Raw genomic sequence first — 15,276 nt, 5'->3', positions numbered from 1 at the left:
TGGAAGCCTCATCCTTTTTCCTATTCCCGCGTCCCCTCCTCTCTCCCTCTCTCTCTCACTGTCTCTGTCTGTCTGTCTCTCACTCTCACATACACGCACATGCACACTGACCCACACACATAATGTACTCATGCACACTTACACACACACATACACACACATTGTCATGTACCACACTCTTTCATACACTCAAACACACACACACACACATGCAGTTATGCCATTGGAGTTGGTCCACTCCAAGATCATGAAGCCTGTTTCATACTGCTCAAGGACCGGAATGTAGATACGCCCACTTGAAAAAGAATACTTAGGTGCACTTTGGGTCTGCGAGAAATTTGAAAATTGCCTGACTGGCTTGGAAATATTCCCAGCCAACAAAAGGACGGCTGAAGAGAGGGAGCTTCATACACCAGAGCAGGATCCTAGAACGGCAACATCAGAATATCCTTGACCATGCCCCCAAAGTGATATCCCGGTGTCTTGCCGTCCCTGCCTGGAGCGAAGGAACCCCTTCCCTCATCCAAAGCAGCATCCCTGGTGTTGGCCCCAAAGATTCCCAAAGCGGCCCTGAAAGAAAGTCCCTCACCCTTGAACACCTCCACACCCAGTTCCCCAAAGAGTTCTGGACTCATGTCTACACTGACGGCTCTGCGACAGATGCCATTCGGATCGGAGGGGAAGGAGTCTATGTTCAGTATCCAGGAGGCAGAGAAGAAAAGTTCTGCCTCGCTACCGGCCTGTATTCCACCAATTACAAAGCCGAAGCAGAAGCCTTGAAAACAGCAGCAGCCCATATCAAGGTCAGCCCCTACGCCAGCCACAACGGTGTCTTCCCGACCGACGCCCTGTCCATCTTGCAGGCCCTTTGGTCCAACAGAGATCCAGAACTCAACGATCTGTCCTCCTCTCTCGCCTCCCTCTGCACAAGTCACACAGTCACCCTGCAGTAGATTCCCTCCCACTGCAACGTGCTTGGCAACGAGACTGCTGACTCCCTGGCAAAGGAAGGCACTACGAAAGGGCAGATGGACAGGCCTGTTCGTAGTAGAACTTTGGTATCGCATCATTACTTACATCGTTAGAGTTAGATTTTTTATGAAGTTTAAGAATAATTGGTAAATGATCACTGCCTAGTCCATCATCTTCTACAGCCCAGGTACTAACTGTTGCTAAGTCTGATGTAACAAGTGTCAAATTAATTGACGTAGCCTTGTGGCTTGATGCATCAGGAATTCTTGTTATACTGCCATCATTTAAAAGATATAGAGAGGACTCTACTAGATTTTCAACGAGACGAGAATCAGTGATCAACTGACAATTTTTTTTTCCCAAAAGGGAGCATAGACGTTAAAGTCTACACCGACAACCCATTGTTCATTTTCTTTTACTAAATTCAGAAGCCAGTTTGAGTTTGAATACGAAGGACCATTTGTAAAATAAACAGAAAGGAAATTTATGACTAAATCATTTATCTTAATCTTGGCACCTGTAGCTGAAACATCAATAATGTCTTCGGGGACAGGGGAGGCAATGAATTCATAAATAAGACCACACTGGACGTACAATGCCGTGGTAACCCTTTCAGAACGGGCTATGTGTTACAATGGAGGAAAATAATGTCCTTTTAAAGAAGGTAATTTACCTTGAGTTACATTTAAGGACTGTAAAAGTAAAACTTGATGGTTATTTTGACCAAGATATTCAAGCAAATAATCTAGATTAGAAGCAATGGATCTGCAATTCCATTGCATGAAAGAAATTTCACATTTAATATTTTTCTTATTTGTTTTCGCCATTAATCACATTTTCATTTGAATACAAAAGGTCATTAGCTTTTGCTTACAAACTAAACAGTTAATACGTTAGGATATGGTTGCCACGCTGACCACCAGCTGCCTGCACTGATGATGTTGATGGATGGTCGTCGCGTCTACCTCTAGCCGATTGCTCCGACGATGTTGATGAATTGTTGCCATGCCTACCACCAGCTGACGATGTTGGCGGGTGGTCGCCACGTAGACCACCAGACGACCGCAACGACGATGTTGGCGGGTGGTGGCCACGTTGAAAAAACGAAACGAACGACAAGACAAGAGTCCTTAAATGTGACAATGAACACTTTCGTACATAAAACATAAATCCTTCAGTTTACGTTTTTGTTACATTTTACGTTGCATCGATACATCGCTTTCGTTTTGCTTTGTTTTCTTCTTGTCTCTACCCGTTTTAATGGCATTACTCTCACGTCACCCATTCCCGGTCCCCCCCACCCCACCCCCCACCTCCTCCCCTATACACGGCTACACACGGGTCCATCTGTCACAGTCTCAGCAGCAGCAGTCCACACACAAAAAAAGGTCTTCGTCAGGCTGCCAGAAGGTCACACGCGAGAGGAGCCCTACACAGCTGCCGAGTCGCTTCAAGTGTTGTTCAGTAGTGCACGTGCTGATACGCAGGACGCCACCAGTTAAGGCCCCTCCTGACAACACTAATCGCTTTGTCGCGGAGGCAGACTGATGAGCGTCCCGTCCACAGTCGACCACTGGCGTCCCTCCAACGTCAGCCCCAGCATGACTCTGCTGGTCACGGGAAACCTTGACATGATCTCACTCCAACAATGGACAGACAGGTGGTTTGAAAGACACAGCTACACAGGGGTGAAAGAGAAAAAGGGGATGGGGTGGTGTGGAGTTGGATGGGGGAGAGATCGAGGATCACTGAATCGATCAGTGCCTGCACGCTCAGGGGACTGTGGCTGCCTGCTGTTTCGTCCACTACTCCTCCACAGAATCTGCTCAGCCGCGGGGCATTAGCGTCAGAATCAATGAGATAAAAAATTAAAGATAAATAAATGAATACAGAGAGAGATAGGCACACACACACACACACACACACACACACACACACACACACACACACACACACACACACACACACACTCACTCACTCACTCACTTACAGATGGAAGAGAGAGGGAAGGAGACGGAGGGAGAGATAATAAAAAACAGATTTAGAGTTGAAGAGTGATGGGGGAAAAGCGGACACGCGTGCGTGCGTGCGCGTGTATGTTTGTGTGTGATTGTGTGTGTGTGTGTGTGTTTGTGTGTGTGTGTGTGTGTGTGTGTGCGTGCGTGCGTGCGTGCGTGCGTTCGCCAACCTGCGTCCGTGCGTGTGTGGATTTGTGCATGATTGCTTTGTGTGTGTCACCGTGTCCATGTCTCACCGTGTCTATATGTCACCATGTCCACGTGTCACCATGTCTATATGTCACCATGCCCATGTGTCACCTGTCCATGTGTCATCATGTCCATGTGTCACCGTGTCTATATGTCACCATGTCCATGTGTCACCGTGTCTATATGTCACCATGCCCATGTGTCACCATGTCCATGTGTCATCATGTCCATGTATTACCATGTCCATGTGTCACCATGTCTATATGTCACCATGCCCATGTGTCACCATGTCAATGTGTCGTCATGTTCATGTGTCATCATGTTTGTGTGTCATCATGCCCATGTGTCACCATGTCAATGTGTCATCATGTCCATGTGTCATCATGTCCATGTGTCATCGTGTTTGTGTGTCACCATGGCCATGTGTCACCATGTCAATGTGTCATCATGTCCATGTGTCACCATGTCTATGTGTCATCATGCTTGTGTGTCACCATGTCAATGTGTCGTCATGTCCATGTGTCATCGTGTTTGTGTGTCACCATGGCCATGTGTCACCATGTCAATGTGTTATCATGTCCATGTATCACCATGTCTATGTGTCACCATGTCAATGTGTCGTCATGTCCATGTGTCATCATGTTTGTTTGTCATCATGCCCATGTGTCACCATGTCAATGTGTCACCATGTCAATGTGTCATCATGTCCATGTGTCATCATGTTTGTGTGTACTATGTCAATCGGTCGTCATGTCCATGTGTCATCGTGTTTGTGTGTCACCATGGCCATGTGTCACAATGTCAATGTGTCATCATGTCCATGTGTCACCATATCTATGTGTCGTCATGTCCATGTGTCATCGTGTTTGTGTGTCACCATGGCCATGTGTCGCCATGTCAATGTGTCATCATGTCCATGTGGCACCATGTCTATGTGTCATCATGCTTGTGTGTCACCATGTCAATATGTCGTCATGTCCATGTGACATCGTGTTTGTGTGTCACCATGCCCATGTTTCACCATGTCAATGTGTCATCATGTCCATGTGTCATCATGTCTATGTTCATCATGTCCATATGTCACCATGTCCATGTGTCATCAGGCCTATGTGCCACCATGTCTATGTGTCACCATGTCCATGTGTCATCATGGCCATGTGTCACCATCTGCATGTGTCACCATGTCCATGTGTCATCATGGCCATGTGTCAACATGTCCATGTGTCATCATGTCCATGTATCACCATCTCCATGTGTCACCATGTCAATTTGTCACCATGTTCATGTGTCACCATGTCAATGTGTCGTCATGTCCATGTGTCATCGTGTTTGTGTGTCACCATGTCCATGTGTCATCATGGCCATGTGTCAACATGTCCATGTGTCATCATGTCCATGTGTCACCATGTCAATTTGTCACCATGTCCATGTGTCACCATGTCCATGTGTCGTCATGTCCATGTGTCATCGTGTTTGTGTGTCACCATGTCTATGTGTCATCATGTCCATGTGTCATCGTATTTGTGTGTCACCATGCCTATGTGTCACCACGTCATTGTGTCGTCATGTTCATGTGCCATCGTGTTTGTGTGTCACCATCTGGAGTACACATCGCATGAATCTTTTGTGATAGAAATTTTCTGGCCGCCAGTCGCTGGCCGTCACCAATGCCCCCTGGCTGTGCCAGTATACTCCTGATAGGTTGTACGGCTGTCACACGTTTCCAGTGTTTGCTTTGGTTGAATGACGTAGTTAGCTAATAATCAATAGTGAGATGAGGTGATCAGCTGCAAACGCAAAGAGGGTGAGAGTGTGTGTTTTGCATTTACAGCCTGACAGCGAACAGTCCGACAGACTTTAACACTTTCAGCAAACCTCAGCAAGTGTTTGCATTCCGTCTTTTAGGACAGTTTCAGAATTACGGAAAATGTCTTTTCTTCATTGTAGATTAGCTGTAACGTTTGCTGGTCTCTTTCCATCTGGCAGCCTCGATCGTGCAACTATTGATCACCTTGATGTGTTAGAGGATGGAATGGATCGCTTTTATGGTTGACAGCATACTCGGTTCGTGGGTTGGTCGATTTTTTAAAACAAATGTGTCTGGCGTTTGTGGCGAGTCTATGCTCTCACCTGTGTTATTCTATTTCTGTGTTGAAAAATCTATCCTACTCGTGTTTATTTTTCTGCTTCTTTTCTCCCCCTCCCCCCACACTCCCCCCCTTAAAAAAAAAATTATTTTATTTTTTTTCTACAATTATCATTCCTAGTAATCAAGATGGAGAACGTGAGGAATTTAAAGCAAATTTATCTCTCCTATGAGCTACGAAGTTTTTCATGGTTTTGCAGATTTTTTTTTTTTTTTTTTTTTTGACAGAATTCCGATTAAGGAAACACAGTTGCCACCTTTCAGGGACAGCAAGTGAAACCTCACCACCCTGTTGATCAACGTTATGTGATTACATAATTTTAGCACAACTTCCGTCTTGAGTGATTTGCAATGGTGATTTTTGTTTTGTTTTTGTTTTCTTTCTTTTTTCCCCTTCTTTTTGGGGGGGAATTGAAGGTTCTTCATATATAGAGATTAAAACAATGCATGTGTTTGTGAAGGTGTCACCAGCACCCAACCCACCACCTTGTCTCCTTTCCCTCTCCATTCCATCACCCCTTCCCCCCTTCCCCTCTTTGCTGTGGTTCTCCCTTTGATGCCATGCTGACATCATGCCCCCCCCCCCTACACACACACACACACATCCCCATCATCCCCCCCCAACACACACACACACACCACGACTCTTGCCTCCCTCCCCACCCCTCTCCCACAGTTGGTTCTATGATGTCGGTCTGACAACCCTTCCTCCCTACACCCTCCCTGTCCTGGTCGGTCGCTTTGTCGCTTTGCCGCGGTTCAGCAAACTGAGGTGATGCGGTGAGCGAGTTTGCCAACGCGGGGTGGCAAGTATGATAGGCAGTATTCTAATATGCTAATAGGGTCTTCGATCTGGTGAAGATATCTGGCATTCACTGCCGTCCCTTGTTCCTCTCCTTCTCCTCCTCCTCCAGCCCCCTGGACCCTCCTATTCCCCTTCCAGTGCATGCCTTGTCATCGTTTGTTGCCAGTGGCAGTGTGTCTGAAGATGTAAGTTGATTTGATCGGTGATCGAGCCAAGTGTCTTACCCAGAGTGTGTTGCCTTTCCCATTCGCTCTCCTTGCGATACAGCGTGTCAAACCTGTTATCACTGTGTAGTCAAGAGGGTTTCGGAAAAACAAATCAGATCAAGTGGTGTTTGAAAGAGTGAAACAGAATGGGACTGTGAATGTGTCAGCCCATCACTGTTTGTCACTAAGACAGGTCCAGAATTGGTGACTTTTGTTCAAGAAGTTGAAGAGTGTTGTAGTTTGTATCAGTAAGGATAAAAAAAAAGGTTGTCTCCCAGAAGAAATGGAACGTGGCACAGGTTGAGTGAAAAGGTGCAAGAGTAGTCTTGATGACTGACGAAGGGCTGTGAGTAACTACTTGTATTTGTCTATGCTTTGTTGGTTTTCGTATTTTTGGAAACTTTGTTTTGTGTCAGTGGATTGTTTTGAGACAGTCATTTTAGCTCATGCGGTATTGCAGAGCTGGTTGAAGCAACACACGTTTAATTCGAAAACTATGATTTGTGTCAGTGTACAGTCATGGTGTGTGTGGTCCTGTTTGGGTAAAGAACACCTTGTAAAAGCCACTTTATATGGTCCTGTTTGGGTAAAGAACACCTTGTAAAAGCCACTTCATGTGGTCCTGTTTGAGTGAAGAACACCCTGTAAAAGCCACTTTATATGGTCCTGTTTGGGAAAAGAACACTTTGTAAAAACCACTTTATATGGTCCTGTTTTTAGTAAAGAACACCTTGTAAAAGCCACTTTATATGGTCCTGTTTTGAGTAAAGAACACCTTGTAAAAGCCACTTTATATGGTCCTGTTTGGGTAAAGAACACCCTGTAAAAGCCACTTCAAGTGGTCCTGTTTTGGGTGTGTAGAGAGAGTGTGAACCTGCCTTACCTTATCCTGTCCTGCCCCTTCTTAACAAACGTTTTGTCAATTTTACATCTGAGTAACATTTCATTGTTTTCACTTGAACGTGGTTTTTCACTCTAATATCATGGACCTTATTCTCAAGGGATTTTTATGTGATTGCATATTGTCCTCAAATTCTCTCACTCTTTCTTTGTTGATAAACAACACAACGTGCACATGTACACTTGTGTGCTAAAATAGATAAATAAATCCATAAATAAATAAGATAAAAATTCATAAATAATGTAAAATAAATTTGCTTTAAATCCAATGGACAATAAGTAATTCACAATGAGCAGAACTATTGAATTCACATGGAAGTTAGACTACTTTTCACAAAGAAATTAGATTATCCAATTTATCATGAACAGTCAGCTCTCACAACCCAGCTCCATCACACAGACACACACACACACACAGACACAGACACACAGACACAGAGGCACACACACACACACACACACACACACACACACACACACACACACACACACACACACATTGGTTAAATTTACATGCGTGTAAACGCATGCATATATCTACAATGGAAGCACACACACACACACACACACACACACACACACACACACACACACACACCACACCACACCACACCACACCACATCACATCACACATATGCGCAGAACTCTCCATCACACACATATACCCACTGAGCACATTCATTTTCCCAGCGCCCAATGCCCACCAGACAAAAACTCACTACAGACTGAAGGAGGCATGAGGGAAACAACCGTGCATCCGCAGCAACCAGTTCCAGCAGCAGCACAACCCCAGCAGCACCAACCAGTTCCAGCAGCAGCACAACCCCAGCAGCAGCAGCCAGTCATGGTGCCCATGCAGCTGACAGCAGCGCCACAGCCCTATCCTGTGGTCACTCCCGCGGCCTATAGCAGAACCACTGTTCGCCGCATCAGGTTCCGTCACAGGCACTTCAGGGCGGGGTTTGGGTCACTGGTGGTGGCCATGATCTTGTTCACTGTGGGCTTCTCCGCTCCCAGGTGGGCCATCGCCATGAACGACTTTGGGCTGTGGGAGTCGTGCATCGGCAGAGGGTCTTGCCATGACAACGTTGGAGGTGGACCTGGTCAGTCCTTTTTTTCTCCTCCCTCTCTCTCTCTTTCTCCCCCCTCCCTCTCTCTCTCTCTCACTCCCCAACCATGACGCCGCGATCCGCTTCACCTGTCTGCTTTGTTTGTTTCTTTATTGTTGTTGTTGTTGTTGTTGTCGCTATTGTTGCTGATGTTGCGTAAATCAGAATCAGGTCTACTTTTCATGAAAACCATAGATAAAGGTTTATAGACACAAAAACGAAGTGTAAAGCAAGCCAAACAGAGAACAAGATGTGTGAGCTGTGCTGGTCGAGTTTGTACAAAGTTGTAATTATGCATATGACTGACTAAGCCAGACTTTAAATTGTTCAAAAGATGATTATATGAATATGTATAAATGTATAAACTGATTATATCTAAATAAGAGTTATTTATGTGTACAGTATATAATATATATGAAAAAGTAGTTATACTTATTTAAAATTCCCATATAAAGGGCTGTAAGAGCCTCACAAGAAACAATACATATACGATGATGCATAATGGCATACAACAGCACGTGAAGACATACAATAGAAGAAGAAAAAACACATATGTATTCATATATTGCAAGACAATACTACATATTACTAATATGGACAATCACGTTAAAAAAGCACAAAATATGCCCTACACACACAGAGACACACACACAGACACACACAAACACACACAAACACACACACACACACACACACACACACACACACACACACACGCTCGAACTCACGTACACACAACACACACACACACACACACACACACACACACACACACACACACACAGAGTCCAGTTACTCAAGGAGGCGTCACAGCATTCAGACAAGTGTGTGTTTATGTGTATGTGTGTGCGTGTGTGTGTGTGTGTGTGTGTGTGTGTGTGTGTGTGTGTGTGTGTGTGTGTGTGTGTGTGTGTGTGTGTGTACTACACATTGAAGACAGGTGATACGTATTCCAATTGCCATGCTTCTATACCGGTTCAGGGGCATGTGGAACGTTGCTTTCAGTGAGGGTTACAGGATGATTGGCCTTCATACTGACATCTGCAGAGAGAATGTATTGGAGAGAGAGAGGAAGGGAGAGAAGAAGGATGTGCCCCAAGATACAATAAATTGCCATAAATTGTTTCCATCTTTGCGCTATTCTACTGGTCCACTATGTCGTCTATACACATGTTAATGGTTTCTGCAAATTGTTCAGATCTACAAGCGGTTCAAACAGGGATACGTGGCAAAACTTAGCAGTATTTTTTTTGCTTGTCCAGAGAACAGATTTGGATGAAGGCAGATCTCTTCAGTCTTTATCGCTCACTCTCTCTCTCCTTTACTCTCTCTCTTTCTGGCGCCCCTTTTATGAGGGGCAATCTCCTACAGATGAATGAACAATTCATTTATTCTCTCTCTCTCTCTCTCTCTCTCTCTCTGTGTGTGTGTGTGTGTGTGTGTGTGTGTGTGTGTGTGTGTGTGTGTGTGTGTGTGCATACAGCCTGGCTGGACGCGGTACGCAGCATGGAGGTGCTGGCCTTGGTGTGCTTCATCCTCAGTGTGGCTGTGGAGCTGTATCAGGACGTGTTCAAATCCCCCCCACCTGAAGACAACAAGGCTGTGGAGATCCTGGGCGTGGCTGCAGGTAGGTACCGGCAGTGTATATGTTGTACAATCATTCAACAGCTCTCTCATAGCGCTTGCTGATTAAACACACAAAAAAAACTTACAGTGATCGCAGTTCTCCACCCATGGCAAAACGTCTGCCGAAGCTGTTGGGAAATCGAATATAATTACAAACTGATGACATTCGAAGAAAAAAAAGATTGTGGATCACTTATCGGAGATAGAAATGAATATAGACTCTACTCAGATACATGCTCAAAGAGAAGGTCAGCTGGATTTCTCCTTCCTCTCCCCTCCACCCCTTACTCTCTCAGATTGTGTGGCCTGCTCTTATGATGACTTCACTTCTGATTTATTCTCCACTTCCATGCTTGTGGCGAGTTTCTGTCAATGTCTTTGGCATCGGCAGATTCATGGAGAGCGTTCTTTGAAGATGGTGGCAGTCTCTACATCAGGGGAGACACTCAGAACAGTGGAGGACTTATCCAGTGGTGTCCTTCATATGTTGATTTAGAACAGGCAGTGTTGAACACCACCGAAGTGACTCAGCAATAGTGCAGGACCTCCTCTTATGAATGGCTTCATAACAGCCTGACATTGTTAGCTCCCTGTACACATTTGGCACTGAGACAGTGGCACACGAGTCTGGGTCTAGCTGTGCATCACTGATTCGGTATGACTGGCGTGGGGGTAATGCCATCGAAACGGCGCGGATGACGGGACAACCAAACCATGAAAGAACATTAACTGCAACAGCAGAAACACAACAGCAACGGCAACAATAACAATAGTAAAACCAATAGCAGCAGCAACAACACCAACAATAACCAACAATACAATACGTAGACAGCTGTGAAAGAAAGTAGACCGGCTCCTTCCCAGAGTTGAATTGCCTTAGATCTGGACCACAGTCGAGTGTCATCCACTTCATGAAGCGTTTCTTGGTGTGTTGCTCAAAATGTCCTGACCAATACTGCAAGTATATGTATCTCCCGAGCCTGGCTAACGCCGGGATATCCTTTTGAAAGGAAGCGTAAAACGTAAAGTACGGCCTTTTCCCGAAGTCCCCTTCCTGAAATGGACCTCGATGGTGGGATTATCTTCATTGTCAGTCTCATTCGTCACGAGTATTAAAAATGTTCTAAAATATGCCTTGCTCTCATGGTGACCTCGGTTTCGATCCTCTCCACATCCGTCCTAGGGATGAGTCCTGTCAAGGTGATCGGTTTCAGCAGAATCATGGGGGACTGTCGTCGGAGGGACGTGGTGGCGGTCACCACTCTTGGGTGGACTCACTCAGAGTGATTCCGCTGCTGAGCTTTAGTTATCGTCAGTAGGGGGCTTATATAAGTGCAGGGACTTCTCTGTCGTGTGGCATCATGGCCTACCATCGATAGATCTGTGTGGACTGCCGACGTTGCCGCCACACTACTTGGGCGGGGCTGTGGGGTGAGGACTCGAAATGAGCGGCATGGGAGTAATGCCAATGAAAGGTGCAGATGATGGGGCAGCAAAAAAAAAGAGTACATTCAGTGAGCACAGGTGCTACCAGACACCACCGAAGCGACCTAGCATAAGAGCAGGTTCTCCTCTGGTGTGTGGCCTCCTGGCGACCTAAGATCATTAGTTCCCTGTGGAATGTCGACGCTGGGACTGCGACAGTTGAACTGTTCTCCTCTGGTGTGTGGCCTCCTGGCGACCTAAGATCATTAGTTCCCTGTGGAATGTCGACGCTGGGACTGCGACAGTTGAACCCGGGTGTGGCTGTGAGAGGGGGCGGGGGGAGAGGGGGGGGAGAGGGGAGGGGCAAGTGGGGGGGGAGACTTGGAATGAGCCGCGTGGGAGTAATGCCACTGAAGGGTGCAGATGATGGGGCAAACAAACAAAAACCAAAAAGATAAAGGACTCATCGGGTTCACTTTAAAACAAACAAAAACACAACAAGAGAGGCAAGGCCTTCAAGACTCACTTGTGATACACTTTTTAAAAAAATCCAAGCTTTTCATGTATTGAGTATAATTTCAAAATGTAATGTTTAAGATGAGAAAGATCAGTTTAAAGCAAATTAAGTCCCCTAGCATTAATTACAGAGTAATTTCCCTTTTTTACTATCTGCACCAAAACGTTTGCAAAATAAATAAAACTTCCATGCTTAGCAAAAGAAGTTCCTGTTTGAACAAAAAATGATAATAATGACTGCTCTTGTTGTTGGGTCAGAATATCATATCAAAGTGCCAAGTTTAGATAATACAAAAAATACAAAATATAACAGTGAATGCAGTTTGCATATAATTAGGCTTCATTTTTTATTTTTTTGTGCCCATCCCAGAGGTGCAATATTATTTTAAACAAGATGACTGGAAAAAACAGAATTGTTCCTATTTTTATGCCTAATTTGGTGTCAACTGACAAAGTATTTGCAGAGAAAATGTTAATGTTAAAGTTTACCACGGACACACAGACACACACACACACACACACACACACACACACACAGACAACCGAACACCGGGTTAAAACATAGACTCACTTTGTTTACACAAGTGAGTCAAAAACGACTCCTCGGGCACACCTTAACAGTCTAAATCTATTTCTCATACTTCTTGATTTTCTTTGTATATCATTTTTACTTTGACTGACTGACTGAATGGTAGGTTTGGATAGTTTTTGTGCTGGCTGATTGAATGATTGGTAAGTTGATTCATTGACTGATTAATTGACTGATTTGCAGGTGTCTTTGGTCTCATCGGGGTGGCGATTTTCGGGGCGAAAATGAACGGGAGGAAAATGATCGTGTACGACTACTATGGCGGTATTTCCTACGTGACAGTGCGTCTGCGATGGGCCTTCGGGTTGGCGGCGGCAGGCAGCATCCTGGGCCTCCTAGGTGCCGTCCTGATGGGCGTCCACCGCGTGCAGCACGCGGGGCAAACCCAGCAGGCTTTGGACAACCTCGGGGTCACCACTGGTACCGCCCCTCCCTCCATCCCCATGCAGCCCATCATGACGTCAGCCACCCTCGCCCCACCACCAGCTGCCAGTTACCCTTACCCCACTCCTGCTTACCCTTACCCTTACCCTGTACCCGTTGCCTCACCCGTGGCTCCGGGGTCTGCACCATTGGCAACTACCCCAGGAGTGCCTGCGTCACAAGTTCCTGTGAGCTTCGTCCTGGTGCAGGGCCAGATGGTGCCGGTGTACCGGGAGCTGCCCCCCACCGTGACCGGCAGCACGGCAGGCACTGGGCAGACCCCGGGCCCTGAGACCTCCGTGGATGGCCAGCCCAGCGACCACTAGTTCTGAACCTGTCCTGGTCGAGGGACGGACGTCGGGGCTTCTCCCGTCAGGATGTTCTGTGAACGGTTTATAGAGTTAGAAATAGTGCCCGAGGAAGATTAAGTCTTGGTTTGTTCGTCTATGTCCTTTTTACTTATCAGTGTGCTTTGTGACACGAAGCAGCATTGGCTTGTTTTTGTTTCCTTTTATAGATCAAAATGTGGCTCTTCTTGTTTAGACCCAAATATCCATGCATTTTTTTTTTTTTTTTAGAAATTCGTCGGCAAAACTGCATCTTTTCTATGGCTAACATTTCTCTATTTGTGTATCTGTATATCGTTCCTTCGCCCCTTTTTATTTGTTCTTATAGTTATGATACACCAAACATTTTTTTTATGTCAGACTGCGTTGTCCTGCTTTCGTTTCCATTTTTTCAAAGATTGATTTCAAATTTTATATATTTTTCCTTTTTTTCTTTCATTATTTTCTTTCCTATTTCGTTGTTTCATTGTTTTATCATATTATTTCTGCCCACTCATTCAATTACCTATATGTTATCAAAATGTTATGTTCTTTTTCCATTGATTAGATTTATTTCTTGATTTATACTTTAATAATTTTCTATTCAGTTTAACATTTTCCAGCATGCCTGAAGTGAGAGTTTTCTTTCGATATACCTTACCTTTGTTTTGTGCCATAGTTCTGTTAAAAAGTAAAGCGGAACACAGAAGTGGTCGAAAGCAAACTGTGTGACTGTGACTGAATTAAATCATCAGTGATGATCATCAACATCAACACTTTTTCTTCTCAAGCTGTTGAACGTCTTTCCAAAATTTCTTCCTGTACCGACGTCTCTACACATTACAACACTGTTCTCTCGGAACTGCTGGATGAACATGCACCCCCCACTACCTGCATTCTGCCAGATAGGCCTTCTGCCTCATGGTACACACAAGACATTCGCCTTGCAATATGCAAACGTCGCCAGTTGGAACGGCGATGGCGATCAACAAAACTGAAAGTTCACAATCAGATCTTCCGAAAACAAATAAAAAAGTCAAACATATGATCTCATCAGCGATGCCACATCCACCAAATCTCTTTATTCTATCATGTCAAATCTTCTTGGTACTGCAAAAGACTCCTCTTCCTTCTGCCTACACTTTAACTGAACTCCCCAATGTCTTCTCCTCTTTCTTTTTCGACAAAATCCAAAATATTCGTACGAGCTTGAACCAGATGCCTTTCCAACCTGCTTATCCTGATCCTCAATTCAACGGCGCTCCTCTCCATTCCTTTAATCCATTGACTGAAACAGAAGTGAATGAAATCCTGAAAGAAATGACAGTAAAATCCTGTGAACTTGATCCTATACCAGCCTGTCTTTTCCCAGTGTGTCTTGCAGCTTCTCCCCACAGTCACCAATATTGTCAACTCATCCCTTCTTACTGGAACGTTTCCATCCACTTTTAAAACTGCAATCATCGGGCCTCTTCTGAAGAAACCCAACCTTGATGCAAACATTTTGAAAAATTATCGACCAGTTTCTAACCTTCCTTTCCTGTCCAAACTCCTTGAAAAATCTGTCCTAAAGCAGCTCAACAACAACGATCTCCTTCACCCTTTTCAGTCTGCATATCGTGCTGACCACAGCACCGAAACCACTCTCCTTCACATCCTGAACAATCTACTGCTAGTGTCAGACTCAGGAAAAAATTCCCTTCTCACTCTTCACTTGTCAGCCGCCTTTGACACGATAGACCATTCAATCCTTCTTTCCCGTCTTCATTTTACATTTGGCATCAACGGCACTGTTCTCAGCTGGTTCAAATCTTATCTCACTGATCGATTCCAGTCTGTCATTGTCGATAATTTCCAGTCTGAACCTGTTAAAATCAAACACGGAGTCCCACAGGGATCTGTTTTAGGCCCAGTTCTCTTCACACTGTACACTGCTCCTCTTGCTGAAATTATCAACCACCACAATGTTAGTCATCATACCTATGCTGATGACACTCAACTTCAGAAGAGTGATACCCCTGAAAA

General features: G+C 45.1%; 1 protein-coding gene across 1 annotated transcript; it reads left to right on the top strand.

The window, feature by feature from the left end:
* Nucleotides 1-7,973: 7,973 nt before the first annotated feature.
* On the top strand, nucleotides 7,974-13,251 carry LOC143292235 (uncharacterized). Its single transcript, XM_076602424.1, has 3 exons — nucleotides 7,974-8,340; nucleotides 9,830-9,973; nucleotides 12,686-13,251. The coding sequence occupies exons 1-3, from the start codon at nucleotides 7,974-7,976 to the stop codon at nucleotides 13,249-13,251; spliced, it is 1,077 nt and encodes a 358-aa protein (XP_076458539.1).
* The last annotated feature ends 2,025 nt before the right edge of the window (nucleotides 13,252-15,276 follow it).

The sequence above is a fragment of the Babylonia areolata genome, chromosome 18, assembly GCF_041734735.1.
Source record: "Babylonia areolata isolate BAREFJ2019XMU chromosome 18, ASM4173473v1, whole genome shotgun sequence".
Taxonomy (NCBI): domain Eukaryota; kingdom Metazoa; phylum Mollusca; class Gastropoda; order Neogastropoda; family Buccinidae; genus Babylonia; species Babylonia areolata.
Note: the sequence above shows the minus strand (reverse complement) of the source record. Positions and strands in the feature narration are given on the sequence as shown.